Raw genomic sequence first — 21,209 nt, 5'->3', positions numbered from 1 at the left:
TTGGTTGTAACTGTGGTAACTGGATGCATTGGAATTTTTCTTGGATTTGACTTTCAGGAGAGTGTTCCCCAAGTGAAACCATTTGCATTGCAGGACAAAAACCAAGCTCTACTTAATAAATGTCACGAGCAAACACCAATTTTTTGACAGACTTGACCACTGCTACTTGTTGCAGGGCAAACTGATGTTTCCTCTGAAGCCAGTGGCACCATCCTGGACAGTGCTGGACCACTGGGTTTGATCCATTACAGCTGTTTATTGCAGTGGGCAGAGGTATAAACATTCATTACCTCTAGAAATTGCATCCTTCAAAGGAAAGGATCAAAATTAAAATTGCTTCTATGCCATTCTCCTCCAAGTCTTGTTACTAAGAACTTTACAATTAATATAACAGTGCTCTTACATCAAGTATAAATTTTGCTTGAAGGTCCTATTTTAACCTTGAAATACATCATATATTTCTTCTTCTGGTTGCTTCACAGGTGTATGGGGGGTCTTATTTGGAGGGAAGAAGAAGGGTGCAAGACATCTGCTTAGCTCCAGAAAGGACTGTCTTTCAATTCTCTATGGAGGTGCCTTCCTGGAGGTGTGTGGCCTTTCATTCATGCAGACAGTGAGTTGCTGAGTGAGAAATTTGTGTAGGGAAATGAGCTTTGTCCTAATTCCACTGGAATCAGTTGGGTTAGGGAGCTTTTCACATGCTTTTTTTAATGAGCTCAGAATCAGTATCTTAAAAAAATGTTACCATACGTTAATGGAGTAACATTGCCAAACACTTTTTGACTGACAGGCAATCTCAGGCTGAGGTGGGGAGAGTGTCTGACTATTAACATAGTTATTTATTTGTCTACCTGCCTTCAGACAGCACATTTTAGGGTAGCTTATCAAATGAAAGGTCCATTGACTGCCTGGAATCATTAAAGCAATGAGCTTTTTTCCTTGGGGGATAAAGCCTAAGACCCAGTCCCTTGATGATATTGCTGTTTCAGCCAGGAAAGTTAAGAATTATTCCCACAGAATATAATCAGAAGACACATCCAGAAGATTTTCTCATCCACCTGACTTCACCCTCTGGTGGCTAAGGGTTGTGATGGGATTGGAATCACCACGGTCTCAGGTTAGACAGAATATGAAATGTGCAGTTTCTCTTTCAGATCTGAAGGCAGCTTTCATGCCTAAAGCTTGTGTGTATTTCTTCAACAACATTAGACATTCTGTAAAAATTTCACCTTCTGATTTAAAAGGATGAAGCTTATCAGTATAAAACAAAACAACTTTTTTTCTGAGATTCTTTCCATAGAGAGGAAAAGCTGCACAGACCCTGTTTCTCACAGACACCTCTGTTTTCTAATGGCATTCTGTTTAACCTTTCAACACACTCTTCGATATTAGCCTGCTTGTAATTTTTTTTTTTGGTACATTGCACCCTGTATTTACTACATGCTGTATTTACATCTGTGCTGGTCTTCAACTGCAGTTTTGCAATTTTTGGACTTTTATCAATAAATAGTAATGTGGGAGGTTGTTTGGTTCGTTGTTTGTTTTGGGGTTTTTTTTGGAGGGTTTTTTGGAGTTTTTTTTTTTTTTTTTTTTTTTGTGAAGCTCTTTTATTATACAAAATAATCCACAAAACACTGTCTGTACTTTTGATGTCACTGGCATCTGGTTCTTAATCTCTTAAGTCTTTCTTTCCAGACATCTCTTGGATGATGGTACTATATTTATTCAGAGATACTGAATGCTGGTTATTATGATGGGAATTGTAGGTGATCACACCCACAGTACGATCCAGACTCCCTGCTGCTCTGGAGCTGCTGAAGTTGCCACTTAGAGAGAGGCATACTTTAGAAGTGCCTGAGCTGTTTGTGTACTTATTCTGTAACTTGGCACCCACCTGGAAAGACAACTGTGTTTCCTTATGTTACCTCAGTTATGCTCTTTTTTGTAGGAAAACAAAAAACTGGCTGTCTCAAAAATAGGCTGCTGCATTTCATTGTCCTGACTCACCAGGAAGGTTGTCATAGTTGGAAATTTGCAGAAATGCTGTAAGTATTTGGGTGGATGTTGAGTTTAGAATTGCCAATGTCCATAATGACGCCATTGCTTTATAATTTTCTTTTAAAAGTAAATGGTAACACAGCTGGTGATTTTCTTCTCAATGCTTTAAAACTCACCATTGTTCCATGAGAGGATGATGCTCACAAAAAAAAAAAAAAAAAAAAAGAAAAGAAAAAAGAAGGTAACTACTGTTAAGCCACACTGAAAAACTGTCTACCTTCTCTAACAGCATAAAGCATTTCTCTTCTTGTGTCACTTGGCTGAGTATTGAGTTCTAGGCTTTCCCCCTCAGTCCTCGATGTCTTATCCAGGCTCCTGGAGACAGTCCAGTTCTCTCTGTTAAAATACTGCAGTTGCTGTTGTGCTGCAGCACATGTATTGACAGGGGATGCTGAAATGCCAGGCTCTGCTTCTGGTTGACTTTTGCTGACTGCCTTAACGATCCGCCACTTTGATGCATTACATAGAAATGCTTCTCTTTGTCTAGTGCTTTTCATAGAATGCCTTTTTGTCGTGTTTGCAGTTTGGACTTAAAAGAGAAAAAAAAATTAGTTTCCTTTACATTAGGAAGACTAGAAAATGGTCACTGCATATTAAAACTGCTAAAAGAAGAAATGGAGACAATCTAGAGAAAGTAAGCAAAAGGTTGTGTAAAACCTTCCTTAATGAACAATGGAATTTGTTTCTGATAAAAGGAACTCCAGGCCAAACCTAAATAATCGACTCCTAATTACTGGTTTATACTTGAGGTAAAATCTTTGGCTTTTGCAACGTGGAAATGAAAAACTGATGACTTTGCATGTTTCTGTCACAATTAACTGGGAACGAACACTCATACCTTCTGGGTTTGTTGGCTGGAGGTTTGTTTGCTTGTTTGTTTTGTTTGGGGTTGTCTGTTTGTGGGGTTTGGCTCTTTTGAGGGGACAGGGGCAAGGGTGACAGGATGGAAGTGGGAGGGGTTTTTTAGCTTAAAGTATGTTTTACTCCACTTGCATCTCAGCTTTGGATTCAGAGTGCTCAGGGCTATTTGCATTTTAAAGACCCCTCCCCCTAACTCATCAGAAGAACAGAGAGAAGTGGGAGACTATTCTTTTACACGTGAAGATGGTATCACATTCAGTATAATGATCTTCAGTTTAGCAAAAAGAAAACTAATAGCGAAGTGGTATTTGGATGCATCAGGAGAACAAACAGAACTGTTACCACCGCAGAAAGGTGAATGCTATATTGCTAAGAAAACATTTCCATCCGGCACTGTGCTTTCAACACCTGTGCAGCTCAGAGTGCATAGCCCCAGTTAGGGAGCTGTGCCGTGCGCTCCGCCTTGGGAAGCCTCGCTCGGGACTCAGCCGAGCCGCCGCCGCTCGCAGCCCGGCTCCCCAGCAGCCCCAGCTGTCCCACAGCCGGTGCTCGCCCGGGCACAGCAGAGGCCTTTTGTTCTGTAGCTCGCAGCTCCTCTGCATTCCTCCCACGTACGGGCTCGTATCTCATCGCCTGCTGCTGCTCCCGACTGCCGAAAGGTAGATGCACCTTCGGAGGGCCGACCGCGGGGCAAGGACCTTTTGATTCCACCGGCAAATGAGCAGTGTTAGTTAATGCGGAAAACTTAGCAGTCGCGGGTTTGCAAACAAAAGAAGCCCCTTTCATTCCTGTCAGGCCAGGTGGCACTGCCTGCCCCGGGATGGCTCCCGAGTTGTGTTCGCGCCGCTGACTGAATGAACAGCTCCCGGCCGGGACAGCGCGGCACGGCCAAACACGGCGGCAGGGACCGGCTGCAACGTAACCTGCGGAGCGAGGGGCACCTGCACGGAGGCACTCAGGGTGAGCGGAGCACGGGCACCGCTGGGAGTGCGAGAGGAGAATTTCCCTCCACCAACGGGGCGCCGCGCAGAGCCAGGCAGGGACGGATGCTCCTGCCCGCCGGCGCCCCTGAAGAGGGCGAGAGTGACCCAGAGATGGCCAAGTTCACGGGCAGCAGGCTCGGACGGCGGCCGCCGGACGCCCCCGGGGCGCGGCCCGAAGCCCCCCGGAGCCGCCGCCTCATCCCCGCCCGCCGCCGCCGCCGGGCGGGACCATCTCTGCCCTTGGCGAGGGGGGGGGCGCGCTCCGCCCCGGCTCCCCGCCTGGCCCGCCTCCCCCCCGCGCGCGCAGAGCGCCCCTCCGCCTGGCGCGCCGCGTGGTCACGCCCAGCGCGGCATTAACGCCCCCCGGCGCGGGGCGCGGGCGCCCGGGCATCCTCCGGCGGCGGCTCCTCGGCGCGGGGCGGGCGCGGAGCGGCTCCCAGCGCCAGCCCTGCGCGCTCCGCCGCCCTCTCTGCGCCGCCGGACAACGCCATGAAGCCGGCGGTGCTGGAAGTAATGAGGATGAACCGGGTGTGCAGGATGGTCCTGGTCACTTCCGTGGGCTCCTTCATCCTCGTCATCTTCTATTTCCAAAGTATGTTGCACCCAGGTAGGGCACCGCAACCGCACCGGCATCACCGGCACCGCCGAGGGCAGCGCCCTCCCCGTTCTCCGCCGGCGCAGGTGGCGGCCGCCCCGGGAGCCCTCGCCGGCTGCCCCCGGCTCCAGCTCTCGGCTCCCGGCGCCGCTGCGGCAGGCGCGGGGCTCGGCGGCGGCGGGCGCAGCGGCCGCGGGAAGGTCGCCTCGCCCCCCCGCTGGAAACTTCCCGCGGGAGGGAGGAAAGTTGGTTTGGTTAAGAATTTTGTTATTTTCCGCTTTATATCGTACGTTTGGTGAAGGGGGACGGGAGGCGACAGCGGCTGGCGAGCGCGGCGTGGCTGAGGGGCGCCGGGAGCTGCCCGGTCCCCGCGGGTCCCTCTCGCCGGGAGCGGCGCCCGGCTCCCCTCTCCCGTCAGGGGTCGCGGGCCGGGGTCTTCCCAGCTTTTCGATTTTGGAAGTATCAGGGACACCGGGGCAAGGGCACCCGCTGCCGCCGGCGGCAGCTCCGCGTCGGCTCGCCCGAGTTGTCCGGAGCGGCGGCGGCGGCTGCCCGGCCCGGGCCATCCCTGCCCGCGGCGCTGCTGCCCGGTCCTGCCGTGTCCCTGTGTTCTGGAGGCCGAGGAGCTCCGGGTGGAGCCGCTGGCTGGGCACGGGTGTCCGCAGGGATGCAGGCTACAGAGCGTCGTGCAGAGTGCAGGGATCCACGCTCTCGGGTACCTAATGCCACTTCAGCTTTTCGGTTTCCCTCATCCTAGGGACGGACCTGTACCGGGGGCAGCAGATGTTGGCTCCCAGGGAAGTCCCACGTAGATCAGCTACTGATTCACAAAAAGGTGGGCTTGGGCTATGAAAACTTCATGCAGTGTCAGCTGTGTGCACAGACCCCTCGTGGATGCTTTGTGCAGCTTGGTGAAATTTGTCCAGCATGGCAAAAAAAAAAAATCATTTTGATCTGTCTGTCTCACTTTTTCCCCTTTCTGCCTGAGAAATGACGTGGGAATTGCACTTGCAGTGTCTTTTTGGAGGGATCTGACAGCTGAGCAGAGGAGCGAGGCTGGTAAGAGGGAGTGATACCTCGTAGTGGGCCAACAGCTGTGGCTGGCAGCCTGGGACGCTCCTCAGCAGGCGAGTCTTCCCAGCCGTACCTGTTATTGTCTGCTGCCAGCTCTCGAGTGTCCTGGCTATAGGCATATAGCTGTAGCTGATAAGGGAATTGCAGTCTAGTAAAAAGAAAAAGAGTCGATCTGAATAGATCCTTTCTTTCCCTGTTTGTGGCTCCTATAGTTGCCATGCGTATATGTGGCGCTTAAAGACATACTTTAGTGGTGGACTTGGCAGTGCTGGGTTAGTGGTTGGACTCAGTCTCAGAGGTCTTTTCCAACCTAAATGATTCTATGAGAAGTGATTTTTCCTTAAAGTTTTTGGAGAGTTTTTCATCAAATGGTAGAGGCTTGGTGCACTGATAGAATTAGGAATCAGTAGATCTGCTGTTCTGTGGTGAAGCCAAGTCCTGTTTGGTGTTCTTCTATCAGCTGCCTGCTCCTCCGGAGTTGGTATAATTTACTTGATGAATGTGTTCTTGTATGGTGCCCATCTGTGTTAATACCTGCCAACTTCTTGGAAAAATTAGCATATTTATTCTCTTTCCTGCTGTGTCTGCCCCATGCTTACTGGTTTCACAAGGAGTACTCAATCCTTAGCAGACCTGGACAAGGCTTTATTTCTGGTTTTCAAGGCACCATGCAGAATTATGGGTTGTAACCAATTTAATAGAAGTGTGATATTTTAATTGGTGGGGTTCCACAGATAATATAGTTTGCACACATATTCAGAAAATTTGGCCAAGACTTATTATTTCCCCTTGTTCCAGATGAATTATACTGCTGGAACACAAGCTTAGCATGCAGTAGGTGAAAGATTAGGCTAAATATTCTTCTGTGAATTTTTGAATGTAGAAAAATCATCTTTTAAGAATTTTCAATATGCCCTATAGTTAACTGTTGGAGATTATGGCTTTATGTTCATTGTATTGTGAGGCTATAAATAGGCTGAGATTTTAGTACAGTTCAAAGGATTTAGCATAAACTCTGAGGAGAGAATGCAATGCTGTGAAATCACCGGGAGGATAATGTGCACCCATTTTCTGTGTGACACATATTTAGGTTGGTAGTGTGAGTGGAAATAAATAGATCACAACCTTTATTGTGCCTTTTTCATTATAACTTAATCTCTGGGTGGTTTTTGGTTGTGGGTGTTTTGTTTTTTTTTTTTTTTTTTTTTTTTTTTTTTGGTGGGCTGTTTCCATAGCAGTAACTGCTGGGAAGCTCTCGAGCTCTACTCAAGTCCTGCACAGAGTTCCCCATTTAGGTGTCTGTTATGCCATTGTACTTGTTACCATCCTGGTAATGCAAGTGATAGCTTAATGTAGAGTTCCTGAAGGGTCAGGAGGGAAGGAGGTGGTAGACCTGTGAATGTGGCATACGTTGGGTAGTGGATCATTTTTAGGAATTAAGTAATTTTTTGTAACGTGCTCGTGACGTTTCTTGTGTGTCAGAATTCACTGAAGCCAGATCATGGGCAGAGTGTATGTCAGGACTGGAGGTGTTAAGAGCTTTCAAAATCTTGGTTAATGTCCTTTTTGTTGTTGGAGGGTGTTCTAAATTCTAGTTGGTCCCCACTGAAGCATATCTTTGGATGGCTGCAGGAGGGAGCTGTCTCTCATCTCTGGCTTGCCATTGTCACTGTTGTTGGTAGCTTACCATGCTCTCTTCAGAGGTACTTTGCAATCAGAATTAGATGAAAAATGCCCACCCAAACCTTTTGGAGAGGAAATAATGTTTTCAGATAAGTCCTCAATGAGAAGTGTCAGGTCCTTACTGTCAGTTTCTTGAGTCCCAGAGATCTCTCAGGGAATTTCAGGAGGCTGCTTACAAAGCTTTCTTGTTAGTTTCAGGTGAAAGTGAAGGTGAGAGATGCTAGAAGGCCACCAGATGATGATTCCAACCCACCTGGGTTTTAAATCTTTATTTGTTAGGGGGGATTTTCCATTTTAGGAGATCTGAATATGGAACTCTTTTGGAAGTGTAAGACACAAATTTCTGCTGATAGCTTTTTTTTTTTTTCTTTTGGGGTGAAAAAATAAGAAAGTTACGTAGTTAACAGAAACCTTGTTTAAAAAAGACAAGCAGAAAACCCAAACAACGCAAACACACCCAGTGCCTGAAGCTGGGAAGATGAGCTTAGCCTTATCTTTGCAAAAGAATATGATGTATCCCTTGTTCCGTATCTTAAATACCAACGCATTCATGCTGGAAGGAAATCAGGTGGTTTTCACTGTTTCTTCGCTTTTTGGCTGTGTTCCCATTCTTTGTTGGGAAGCCAGCTGTAAATGTGCTGTTTGGTTATTGCACCTTTGCATTGTGTGAGTTTTGTCAGAGATTGCTGAAGCCTGGGAACCCACCCTCCCAAGTCAGGTTCCCCAACCAGTTGTTGTTGAGGGAAGGTGAATTGTGCAGCTCTCCAGTGCTCAGGATCACTGTAAAGAAAACTTTGGAGATGATCCTGGCTGTTGTGGCTTGTCTGAGGCTATATTTGTTCCTGAGGGAAAAAGTGATAGAGGGGACTTTGATGTGTTTTCCCATTGCCTGTCTAGCCTTTTCTGAAAAAAGCCATGCTGCAGTGTTAGCTATAGCTGGAGATACAGCAATATATAGCTGATTTTCCCTGCTTCTTTTGCTCAAAATATTTTTCCCCTTCACTCTCCTGCCATGTGCTATCTAGATAACTGAGTGCAGGCTTATTATTGCTCCATGCTCCTGGAACTTCTGTCTGCGTAAAATAGGTCAGTCTTGGGGTTTTATGTGACAGCCCAACATAGTTTTATCTGCTGCATTTCCCGTGAAATCAGTTTGCTCACTGGTCTTTAGCCTGCCTACACTTTCACTGATGTGTTTACTTTGTCCTGTAGGCTGCCCAGCTGCAGCGGGCGGGGGACTGTGACTCACCCAGTGGTGGCAGGAGCTGCTCTGCCGGGCTGGGGGTCACACTGGTGGTGTGTCAGGATCCCTCAAGGTGTAAAACTCCTCGCAGAGGCAGGATGTTAAGATGTTAATACTATCTTTATCTTACCTCAGACAGGTTTATAAAATTGACTTATTCTAAACCTGATTCCCTTCCCACACCTCCCACTTGCATTTTTGTTTTTTTTTGCTGCATTTTCCATCTCCTGTTTTAGACTTGCACTGCTCTCCCCTGGATGCTGATGAAGGTCAGACTTGCCTCATTCCATGATCATCTCAGTTACATATGCAACACGGAATGGCTGATAGCCGATGTCTGCCTTTGCTCAAATACCAGAACAACTCAGACCACAGGAGTTTTCCTCATGTCTGAAGACAAGTTCACCATTGGTTTTGATGGCAGATTCTGTTTGAAAATCAATGCAGCAGTCTCCCATCTTGCAATTGATCCTTGCTTTCTCTCTTGCTTACAAAGGAGAATGAGATCTGCGAGGCAGTTGGGTGTGTGGCATTCCTTTGATGGACCCTGTATACTGGTTTTAAATTATTCTGTTTGGGATACAGAGAAATTTGCCAGCCACGAGAAACTGGCCCTCATTTAATTGCATGCAATGAAATCCATCCTCCAGAAACCCTGCTGTGTGCTGTAGCTGTTTGTTGGTGTCCCCAGAAAAGCTTTTCATAGATTTCCATGGAACTGTCATCAGTGTGAACAAACCTGCTCTGGTCACTCTTCTCAAAGAGACTGGTAGTCTGGAACTGCTTTCAGTTGAGAGTTAAGCTTCTCTTTCTATCTTGTGAAAATCTTCCTGGTTAGTGAATATTAATCTTATTAGAAGACCAGCTTTTTCCATTGCAGTGCAAGTGAATGTAGGTTTTTGCAACAACTGCTTGCTGAACTGAAGAAATAAAAATACAACTCTGAATGTGTTCAAACAAAAATTATCTGGGTAATTATGTCGCAGTCATGTCTTATTACATTTTAACTTATCAGAATATTTATTACTCCACTATTGCATTTTCTACTGTGTAGGTTTTTATAAGTTTTTGGGTTTTTTTTATTATTGTGTATCAGTTTTGGAAAAGTGTGTCCTAACTTTCAAAGCATTGACACTCTATTCACAGATATAAAGTGTCATGACTTGGCTTAAGTAACTCTTTCAGAGATAAAGTCAGTGTGCACAGAAACTTTGTCTTGAACTTAGTAAAATAGCATATAGAACTGAAATGCCCCATGCTTTTTATGAACAAATTTGTACCATTGATTGGGTGCAACTAGTATGTCATTTTTATTGCATATTCAGAAATATGAGCATCTTTCTGAATTCTAAAATTGCTTCCATTACTTTTCAGAAGTGGCAGGTAGTTTATCTTATACTGTACCATATAATTAACTCTAAAAGTGATTCAGACAATTGGAAGAAATTTGATTCATGTTACTTTTTCCAAAGCCAGCATTACTGTATTTTGTTTGACTCTGTTGCCAAACGTACTACATCAAATCCTGCCTGACAAAGCTGCTGCAGTTGTCCTTGTGTGAATGTCATTCTAGCACAATTTTTTCCTCTCAAGCCTTTTGGGCTGATGCATATGTATTATGTATCACCTCTGAGTTGATCCTGAGGGACTTAAGGACTGGGATGGCAGACACAATGATTTGAATCTGATGGTTTTTCTTTCTGATTGTTTGTGCAGTTCAAAGCAAACGTTTGAGTTCTGTGTGTGACTTGTTGAAGTGTCAACATACATAAAATGAAGCATAAGATGCGTGGATGAGGGACCCAGCTGAAATCAGTGAAAAGAGGAGTTTTCCCCTTCACATTAAAGGAATGAGATTAAGTTCAGGAATTATGTACTTGTGTAGACCTGGGGTGGGTTACTTAGATTCAGCAGCCACCTACTATCTTACAAGGATAACATTTCAAAGCATGTTTGTGTTTTGTTGTATGTTTCTGTTCCCTGTAGCTCATTCAGAGCTTCGTGGACGAGGTATTTGTGCATTCAGTCACAATTCCAACTGAGTTCAGTTGAGTTCTCATTATTTGCGTTTCAGTACTCAGGTTATAGATATTGTCCTTTTGTTGTGGGCAGAATGCTTGCATGTGACAAAGTGGGGTTTCTGGCGCAAGCCTTGTGCTCTTAACTAGAAGGTGAGACCACCAGAAACTACTGCAATCAGTGAAAGAATTCAGTTCCTAATTATCTTCAGTTAATGCCTCCAGACACATAGATTTTCTTGGATTTCAATTTTGTGAATTTAATCAGCAAAGGATGCAGCATGTTCCCCCTTTCATGTAATTTCTTGGCACCTGAAACTAAAGTCTCATGGATAAACCAAAATTTTACCGCATATATGCTTGGACTCTGGGTTGCTTCTCTGGTGTAATACTTTCATCCTCGACTTTTCATTTAATGCTGATCAATGAATGTGGTTTGTTTTCTTGCCCTCTCCACATGCTCCTTTATAAGGAGTTAGCTGTTGCGGAAATTGTCTGGAATAGATCCATTCCCTTCTGTGAAACTGAAATTGTAGGTTTCCATATGAATGGCCTGTGTTAGATTTCAGCTCCCTCCCCAGTGTCCTCTGGGGATGTCACAACCCCTGTGGCATCACTAGGAATTACCTAATGGAAGGCAACCTGTGCACAGATTAGGAATAAGGAATAAAGCAATGAGGGTGCTGACGATCCTGTGGCAGTGTGCATCCTCTGCTCTGCCCTTTCGGTGATGTCTGATCCCTGCAGGCTGGCGGGGAGCCCCTCGGACAGAACATGGGAACTGCAGGAATGTCTCTGGGAGCTGGTTTTACTGGTTCCACTCTAGGAACTCCGATTAAAAAGCTCTGTGGCAGCAAGCCTCAGAGAGCCACAGTGGATGACAGGACTCTCATTTCTGTGATATGCTAACAGGACTTTGGGTAACAGCATGGTATAAGTAGGTGCAGCACAAGCATTTGTTAATTTGCAGCAAGGAAGCTTTGTGTCCATGGGATACAAGGAAGGCTTCCTTGTATAAAGAAAATTCACTGCCGTATGCATTTAACATTTAAATATCCAGGGTTTTCAGAGGTATTTTAAAATAGTAATGCTTTTTGGTTGCTTTTTACACTGTGCAGAGTTGGCAATGAAAGCAGATGATAGCTTTCCTTTTGGTCATATTAATTTTACACATTAGAGATGAGGTCCTGAATGAGGCATTAACATTTAGGTTACAAGCATCAGAAGGGAATGCTATTTAAAAGAAATAAAATTAGATGGCTGCCACTGGAACATTTGAAGGAAAATGTTCATTAGAACACACTGACTGACACTGAGGCTAGATTTGGAAACTGAGTATTTAATGTCTTTTCCCTTGACAAATATGAATCTGTGCATTAAAAAAAAGCTGAGTATGAGCACTTATAAAATGCTGACTGGAAAAAAAAGAGGGCTATACACACAAATGTGTGTGAATGCACACCCATCTTCCCACCCTTTACAAAATCTGTAGTTGGTGGCCCAGCTAATCCAAATGCAGTGATTTCTGAAGTGCAAACCTTTTTCTCCTAACAAGGCTGCTGTAAGGAATATGAAGTTCTTTGATATTAAAAAAAAAATCCCAGAAGTGTCATGTGCTCCACATAGGTGCCTTTGTTATTTTACTGAGTGAAATGAGTGATAATTGTGGTTTCTCATTTCTGCTGCTCTTTCTCAACTTACACATTTGGAAACATCCAGGTTGAGAGAGGAATGATTTTGTTAATTCTTTGTAGACTGTAGGAGCAAGGATTTTTATAGTTTGTCAGGGTATCAATTTAAACAGTAAGAGTATCTCTTCAAGGTAGCCTTCATTGTGTTTGTGCCAGGCTGTAGACACTGAGGGATGACTTTGCTCTATTACTATCAATCACTGCTGTGATGGCTTCACACTCCTATGAAAAAACGTAAAAGAAAGTGCAGGGGGAAATGGAAAATACAAACAATGCCATCGAGCAGAATTTCTCACAGCACTGTGATTCTGGGGGTTTGGGAGATGGTAGCTGTATCCAGCACATGTCATGGAGGTAGGTGGACTGCACCGTGTGAAATGCTCACATCCTCTAAGTGTTGTCTGCTCTTCCTTTGGCAGGGAGAGGCAGCCTTGGTTTCAAGGATGTGAGTAAAGTGATCCATGTGTGGTTTTGCAGGATCAGGCCCCTCTTTCTCTCTCTTCTCTAGGAGGTAAATGAGCAGGCTCTCATCCTCAGCTGTGCTCAATCTGCAGAGGAACCGCTGCTGCTGCTTTGAGCATTGTCTCAGGCTGAAAGATGCCCTCCTTACTCATCTTAATATCAAAAAATTGTCTCTTTTTATGTGATTTGGCTGAGTGGTAGGAAACATAGATTTTTAATTGCAAAGTGCACATATATAATCCACAAGGAATAAAAGACTTTGTTGGGTTTCAATCCACTTCTTGAACACATTGTACTCTGTAAAAACCAGAGAACTGTGGAATTCTTTTTCCCCCCCTTTTATTAATTTTTAAGACATGGGCACTCAAGATACATTTTGTAGATGATAAAAAGGTGGGCTTCAGGACCCTTAGAGTAATACCTTCTGAGTTCATTTAATAATGACATTGTAGCTATTTTTTTCATACTTTTTTTTTGGCTGATAAATGATTGTATAAAGGAATCAAAAACTTTAAAATTGATAGCTTGTAGGGATTTTGAATTAGGCAAGGTAGACATATAATTAATACAGTGACTGTAAGTGGATCTCATGGATGAACTTTACTGTAATACCTTGTCTTAAAACAAAGAGCTTTAGGTTGTTAAAATCCTTTTAAAGACTATTTGCATTATAGTGCTCTAAAGCTGATTGGTATGCAGGCAGAGCAAAAGTGTCTGCATTATCAGAAGTGACCTGACACGTAACAGCACATTCTGCACCCATGCTGGTGGGTACCAGGAGCCGAATATGTCCTTCTAGTAATCTGTATTTTTACAGATTACTGTGTTGGAAGACTGTGTTGGAAGTGGTAGCAGGAAATTTATAGTAACTGAGGAGGAGGGCCTTAACACTTTTTAAACACTTGGTGATAAATAAAATGTCAGTTGGGGTCATAAATACAAAACGATAAAGCCTGTCTTGATTGTGTATTTTGGTCTTGATTAACTTCTAAAATACCTTTGAGTTTCCAGATGGTGATGAGCATTTTATCTTTAGAATTAAGCATGTATATGTGTGCACGTAATTATGAAGTTGAAATAATTTCTAATCATTGGGGTAATACACCAGTGTGTGATGGACTGCAAGGGTGACTGTGGACACATGCACTCCCAGGCATTGCAGTGTCCCACTTGTGGATTTATTAACTGTGACAGGATCAGTCAGCTGGGCATTGTGCAGAGTTCCTGCCACCATGGCACTGGCAATCCTGTGAACTGTGCCAGATAATCTCTGCCTTTCCACACTCCTTCTCTTCCCAGACCAGTCTTACTTGTTATTTGTGGCAAGGCTAGGGAAGCTCAGAGTGAACATGGCTCCCTGCTAGGCTCTTGGGTTTGGGGTTTTGTTTTGGGCAAGCCATAAGATTTTACTTTTGTTTTGTTTTGTTTTTTTTTCCTGAAAGGTGTACACTCAGTGGCTTGAATTTGCTGGTGGGTGGATGGCACAAGGTCTGCATGATGGGCTGGGGAGACTGCTTTTAGTGGCTGCTTTTCAGTTGATTTTAGTAAGTACCGGGTCAGGTCTACTGTGCTAGAGCAGAGGATTTTGGGTTGCACAAAGGGCATACATTCCCCTTGGATGTAGAAATACAGGACTGCAGGCTTGGGTAGAGCCCTGAACTCTTTGTCCCCTGTCAATCTGGGTCAGTTTGGTTGACTAGGTTAGATCAATTCTGGATCAAAGGTACTGTAATGAAGAGCAGAATTTGTCCCTCTGTGTCTTCCTACAGACCAATATACAGTAGAGCAACAGCTTTGCTTGTCTTTTTTCTCACTTATTTGTACTTTCTACAGTCAAGAGAATGGAAGGTTTTTCTCCTATAGAGGTGCATGCTTGAAGTATTGAGAGGAGTGCTGCCTATTTTCAATAGCTTCAGTAGAAATTACATTAACAGACAAGCTGTATGTAACCATCAGCATGCAGATCATCAATAGGATCAAAGCTTTCTTGTCCTGCTGTAGAGCTTCTCTGTCTCATGCAGAAAAGGCTATTAATATTTCTGGTGCAGTAGCAAAAATGTAATTGCTTTAAAGAAAAAAACTGGGAAGAAGTTGGGGCTTCTAGAGCTATTAACTATTTTAAGATAAAACTCGTTTGAGATGCTAAATTAGCTGAAATAGATGATATAAGACAGACGTGATTTAATTAAAATTGCCTTCATATTTGGCTGTCTTGAGCCAGCTTGTGGGTTTTTTTTTTTTGTGGTTTGTTTTTTGTTTCCTTTTTTCTTTCTCTCCTCCCCAGAACACATCAGTGTTGCTGATGAGACTTTCCTCATTCTGTGTCTGTTTCCTAAACACTTTTAAAGAAAAACTTCCAGAGCAGAGAAAGGAGAATATTTGCAGAGGATGCAAAACAAAATATATATACAGGTCTATTGTGCCTAAATGATTAGTAATGCTTGAAGTCCATACATCAATATAACGTCAGTGCCTTACAGCCTCATCCATCTCCAGAGTGCTATAGCCAGCATGGTAACACAGTACTGTGAGAACTCTTTGTGCAGCTAGAAATGTGTCTCATTCCCCCCAGTGTGCCTGGGCACCAAGGGAAACAGGCCATAATTCTTATATGTCCAAACTAGCTGGGTTTTTTTCCCACTGCCAGTCTTCACAGAGGCTTTCCCCCCACCCCCCTTTTTTTTTTTTTTTTTTTTTTAAGTCTTCAGACCTTTTGCTTGTTTCTGCATTCATTGGGATGTGACCAAGAGATTTATTTCAGGCTCCCATTCCAGCTGTGAGGGGATCTCTTGTCATCAGATTATACCTCAGCCACTCCTACCTTGCCAGAATGGTTTATGCCTGGTGTACATTTTTAGCATTTTGGGGGCCTGTAAGCACTGCTGAGTGTCAAGTCATGTGTGTTGTAAGTTGGTTAATGGTGAGTCTGGGCTTTCCTGCTGTCTGTTGAAGTTGAAGCTTTCAGTGGGAGTGAGTTAGGAACAGCGTTTCTGGAAATCTTGGAGAATTTGGGTCCAAATCTACGGCTGGGCCAGTAATACTTACTTTAATCAGAAAGCTTCAAAATGGTCCATCAAGTAGGTCCATGCTTTCTCTTTCACCCTATAGCTAGGGACACTGAAGCATGGTCAGGAAGGAGGAAGGGTATGTGTACTGGGATTTGTTTAATAGTTTCCCACCAGGCTAGTGGCGCATTCAGGAATAAAACTGGAGTGGTAAGATAGATTTCTTGAGCTTATATGATCTGAGGTTTGCCATCCCCTATAGGTTTGGAATAGACCATAGTGCAAACTAGATAGGAGGCACAACCTGATTCCCATTACTCAGCCCAAGTAACACCTCTGCAGCCCCCTCCAGGTGTGCTCTCTGCTTGTAAGGATGATGTTGAGGATAGTCTTCTGTCCTCTGGAGTGCTCCTGACAGGAAAATGCTCCTGGTGCAGATACATGGGGCTTTGAGAGCTCCTTTTGGGAGCTTCTATACAAAGTGCTGCCTCCATGAGACCAGACTGAGGTGGAGGCCACACCTGTACTTAAAGTCTGTTTTTATTTTCTGGAATAGCAAGTCTGACTTACTCCAGATAGTGTTGTGCTTGAGCAGCTTTTGCCAATGAGAGTTTTGCTGGATCAATATGGGTGGAAAAAAGGCCTGCCTTTTCCCTTTTCATTTTCTTTTACCTCTCTGAACAGGCCTGCTAGAAGTTTTGCCAGCAACTCTAAGTTTACGAAAATAAGGAAGATAAAAAAAAATACATGGAATTAAGCTGTATCGTTTCTGTGGTCTTGCTATGTCAGCAAAGCTTTTACATGTTGATCAAGGCTGATGTGCATGATGCATCCTGGGTTTTTATTCATGCACCAATGTTTAACATAGCTGTAAATTAAAATATTGCCTGTCCATAAAGTATATTGTCCCTGAACTTTGCTCATTCTTCTCTTATTGCAGTTTTAAAGTCAAAGACAGGAAGGTGTCATCACCTATCTCTGTGAGGGGCTGAAGCTGCTGGCTGATGCTCTCCCAGATCCTTCCCTTGTAGACCTCCATGTTTTCTCTGGTGCCTGTGGAACATTGTTGATGTTCATTCCTTGAAAAAGAAAACTTTGGTACAGCATTTCATGAATGTGTTTGCTCAGAGCAGCCTCAGATCTCAATCTAGCATCTTTTTCAGTTCCTGTGAAGTTCTGTGGCATTAGAAATAATCTTTCATGCAGTGCAAGGTGGAGAAATGGAAGCTACTTAGCATGTTTGAAAGGGTTTTTTTTTACCTCAGTCTTGGAAACAAAACATTTCCCATCTGTCTTGCTGAACATAAGTGATTGTTTCCCACAAGTGTACAGGACTAAGAGCTGCAGTGAGGCATTTTGAAGAGATGGACTTCTTGTCATCACTGCAAGGCATCTAGGAATGCTTTTCTTCCTGCCTTTTCTCTCCCCTGCTGACCTCTAAGTTTCTATGTCCCCCTCATAGTCAAACAAGCATTGTAAAAAATATATCTTCTGGTGTTTGTTTGCCTCTTGCTTATCTGTCAGATTAATTTTGCATTGAATTATGAAAAATGTTGCTCTGTCACAAGTTGTGGCTGGTAGTAGATTGCTTGCACACTACATCTCTTCAAATGTTCAGGAGAGAGACCACTTTAAAATTTCAATTATAGCCTAAATATACACGTGATGTCTTTTTTTCACATTTGACTCCCTCACTGGAAATAGCAGGGTTCTGTCATGTTTGTCATGTTTTCTAGGTGCAGGCAGTTTTAAGCACAATGTAGTTATGTAGCAAACTGGAAAAATGTGCTCCCATCTTCCTCAAGTGAGGGCATATGGGAATGGTGTTATGGCCACATCAAATACTGCACACATGAAAAATTACAGGAGCTGGGCTTTGAGCAGACAACCAGTGTTTACGTGCTTAATTTATGTAATAGCCCTTTCAGCTCCCATCCATTCCTGTGCCCTTTGGCAAATGGGTTTGCAGTTTTCTGACATGTGAAAACGTTGTCAAGTTCAGGGAATAAGACTTGGATTTTATTTAATTGCTTCTTTCTTTGTCTGTTGTAATTTGGCCCTTGGGAAGAAAAGGTTGATACAAGGAAGCAGGGAAGCTTTGTCTTCCCAGGCTGCCAATAATCTGTGAGTACAACTCAAGGTTGAGAGGTCAAAGTTGCAAGTTGAGCACTTGGCCCCAAATGTGCCTCACTTTCTCATATGTGAGCAAGGCAGTGGCAAGGGCGTTGTGCTATAAATGAACGTGATCTGAGAACCCCCCTGACATGGCTAAAGTGTGACTGGGACTTCTTGTGAAGAGTGTTGATCCAGAACAGAGGGTGCAAAGATGAGTTCCTGTTGAAGTGGACCAAAACAATTGGCTGTCAGCAAGAAGGGGTTGTTTCCTGCCTTGCTTTTATCTCTGTTCTTGCTCTTCTGCAGTGCCAGGGCACACTCTATCTCTGTGGCTCACCTGAAGCACGGTGTTGTGGCAGGCACAAAGCAGACCAGAGGTTGAGGGCAGGAGTCTGATGGGCCTGACATGCAGTGGCAACAGGGATATGTTTTACAGAGCTTCTCTGAACCTGTACAGTTTAACATATCACCAGCACAATGAAAAAGCAAATTACTGCTGAAAACAATTGCTCGTTACCAAAACTGATAATTCTGACTCATTTATTCAAACTCAAATGTGAGCCTGTGCCTGACCCCAGTTACCAACTCACTTCTGCAATTTCTTTGAAATGGATTTGTGTCAGATACAGGCTACATGAGACCTTCAAGGTATGGGTGGAGAAAACACTCACCTTTTCATTACTGCTGGAGTAAGGATATGTGCAGCCATGTCTGCACATGGTAAGCCAAGCATAGGTTGTCTGTAGCTTCCCACTTGTGTTCTTCCCTGCATATCTTGAAATGCCTTCTACCAACACTGTGCATTTGTGCTCCGTAAGTTGGTCCTGTGGTCTCCTTCCTGGGACAGGCAGTGTCCTGCTTTGTAGAACACTGGGCTGGGCTGCCTCTGTGAGCAGTGTGCTCTCATGACATCTGTGTTGGGATGAGCTGTGCCCCAGCACTGTTCTTGTGTGTGTTGGGAGACTAAGTTGCAGTAAACTGGCCTAATCAGTAAAACTAACCTCCTTCCTAGCATATGCCCATACTTCAGGAAGTGGTTGAGGAGCTGGCAGTTCAACCTAGTAAGCTTCAGGCTTACTACTGAATAATCATGTCTTTGGGCAATGTCAGAGGAACAAGGACAAGCATGGTGGGAAGGAAGGGATAGTTCTGGTGACAGAGGTGCAACTCTAGGAAGGTTGGTCAGGGCGGTTGAGATCTCTTTGTTCCTCCAGGGTCCTGGCAGTAGGCTTGCTAGCTCATTTTTATGATCTACTAACTTACCAACTCCTGAAGAAGCTCTTCTGACAGCCCTCACAGATGGCCTTGTGCTGCAGAGGGGGCCAGAGACAAGTGGTAGGCAGTGAGAAGAATTTGCTGTGCCCGTTGTTCCACCACCATGGTCGTAAGGGTTTCATGTTTTGTGTAATGGCTTGCAGAGTAACCTTGGCTCTTAGACTGTCTCAGTTTTGGATGCTAAATATGAGTTGAGTATACTTTCAGGGCAGAAAGCAAAGGCATAATGTAGGAGAAACAATCCCTCCTAGGGAAATCTATTTCCTCAGGAATACTTACTCAAAGGAAAGCCAGTAACTTCTCAATAAATGGATCCATATAGCCTGGCACGTGTTCACAAAGGGGCAGGACTAGCTTTCCAAGTGTGTGATCCCTGGCAGAGCTGGATGGTGACATGCAAGAATATTGAAGGTCATGGCTTTTGTTACTGCCTCTTCTTCTGCCTGCTGGCCCTTTTGTCTCGCTGTAGTGGTACTGGCATGCACGTTACTCCCTGCTATTCCATGCTGGGCCATTCCTAACAATTCATGTTGATGCGCCTCTTGAGCTGGAACTGCTGGGGAAGCAGGCAGAAGCTGATCAAAGCACATGTCTGATTGGATTTTTAGATTGTTTGCTTTAAAAAATGTGGGATTTTCAAGTACTCCCATTAGTGGGCATTAGTAGTACTGAGGAGAAATATGTCACCAGGTGGGGTTTTTTGAGTCAGAATTTCAGTATAATTATAAAGAGATTACTGAACTTAATATTGTTAAAAAAATGCTTTCATGAAATAAAGAACACCACTGGAACCTCTGGGTGCATGTAGGAAATGTGTCGAGCTATTGTAGGTGTTAAGGCAAGAGAAGCTTTTTTGTAAGTATGGAAAAAGGGAGCTGCTGCACTCTGGGGCTTCTTACTCTGCTCTGTAGAAGGTTCTTCTGGAGGGAGGGAATTGTACTTCTGAACGAGTGAGCAGAAGAAACATATGTGGATTCAGCTGAGAAGTGTCAACCTAACTAGCAACAGATTCTGCAGGTTGTGTTGGAATAATAAACTGATAAGTAAAGTTTTAATTATTAATTTACATTTTTATCCTTTTACCATGTATGCTAGTTAATCTGCAAATGAATGTTCTTTTGCAGTGTTGCCGTGCTTTTCATTCTGACAGTCACCACCTTAGGGCTGGGTTATCAGTGCTAACACATACTTCAAATTAAATTGGGAGGTAACAGAGAGCAGTTTATCTTCAGCAGTAAGGACGAGTTCCCCTAATTCTCAATTCCACTCTGTCACTCAATTCCATTGTGACAGGAATATATTAATCCTTTCTTATGAGCCATTTAGTATGCCACTTTCCTCTGCTAAGGCTTGCATTTTTATGATGCATTATTGATTAATATTGTTAAGGGTTTGTGTTTCACAGCACACTGGTTATTCTTAGCTGTGATTTCTGTCTTGTACTTGACTGCTTTTGCTTTTTCTTGAAATACGTTATTCAGGGGCAATACCTCTGGAGGAGGAAGGTATTTCCACCTGTGCACAGGACTGACTGGGAAGCAGAAGTAATTAGTTGACAGGATGGCCAAGAATGCTTGCAAGCCGTAGAAGAGTTTGTTAGGACTTTTCTAGCAAGATTGGCAGTGGATTTGTGTGGTATTTTTATTTTGATCCTTCCATGCTTGCTGAAGAACTGCAATGGCAGAAGTAGTCATGCTGCTTGGCTTTCCCAGGATCTACTACAGTGCTGGAAGTGTGGGTCTTGCCAGTTATCCTTGGAGGAAGGCAAGAAGAGAAAACAGATACAACACTGACATGAAAAACAAATGAATCTTGTTTTATCTTCATATATCGTCAGCAAAAAAAAAAAAAAAAATCTCCTGATTTACATTAGTTTGAAAGAGACAGATTTCATGGCATCCAAGAGCTAAGTCTGGAACTTGGACTTCCAGTGAAGCCAAACTGTAAATGGAAAGTTTGTCAAGTGATCTGACTGTAAAAATTTAGATTTGTGGAAGGAGAATTTAAATTATATCCATTTATACAGTGTTAATCTCTGCAGAGGGGATCTTAATTGCAAGACTGACAGTTTGGGTCATGTTTGAAATTGATTCAGAGATTGGTCCTTGATAACTTTGGATCTGTTTCCAAAGCTGATTTTTGAGTG

General features: G+C 43.9%; 1 protein-coding gene across 2 annotated transcripts in view; it reads left to right on the top strand.

Moving 5' to 3' along the window:
• Positions 1–4,251: 4,251 nt before the first annotated feature.
• The window catches only part of CHST11 (carbohydrate sulfotransferase 11), a 158,400-nt gene continuing 141,442 nt past the window's right edge, over positions 4,252–21,209 (top strand). Inside the window, exon 1 of one of the 2 annotated variants that reach the window (XM_072923466.1) lies at positions 4,252–4,494. In XM_072923466.1, coding sequence (XP_072779567.1) covers positions 4,392–4,494 — 103 coding nt within the window. In that variant the 5' untranslated portion in view covers positions 4,252–4,391. Of the gene's footprint in view, positions 4,510–21,209 lie in introns of both variants that reach the window. The other variant, XM_012569233.5, reaches the window with a different exon arrangement.

This window comes from Taeniopygia guttata, chromosome 1A, assembly GCF_048771995.1.
Source record: "Taeniopygia guttata chromosome 1A, bTaeGut7.mat, whole genome shotgun sequence".
NCBI lineage: Eukaryota > Metazoa > Chordata > Aves > Passeriformes > Estrildidae > Taeniopygia > Taeniopygia guttata.
The sequence above is the reverse complement of the archived record's forward strand: the minus strand, read 5'-3'. Positions and strand labels throughout refer to the sequence as shown.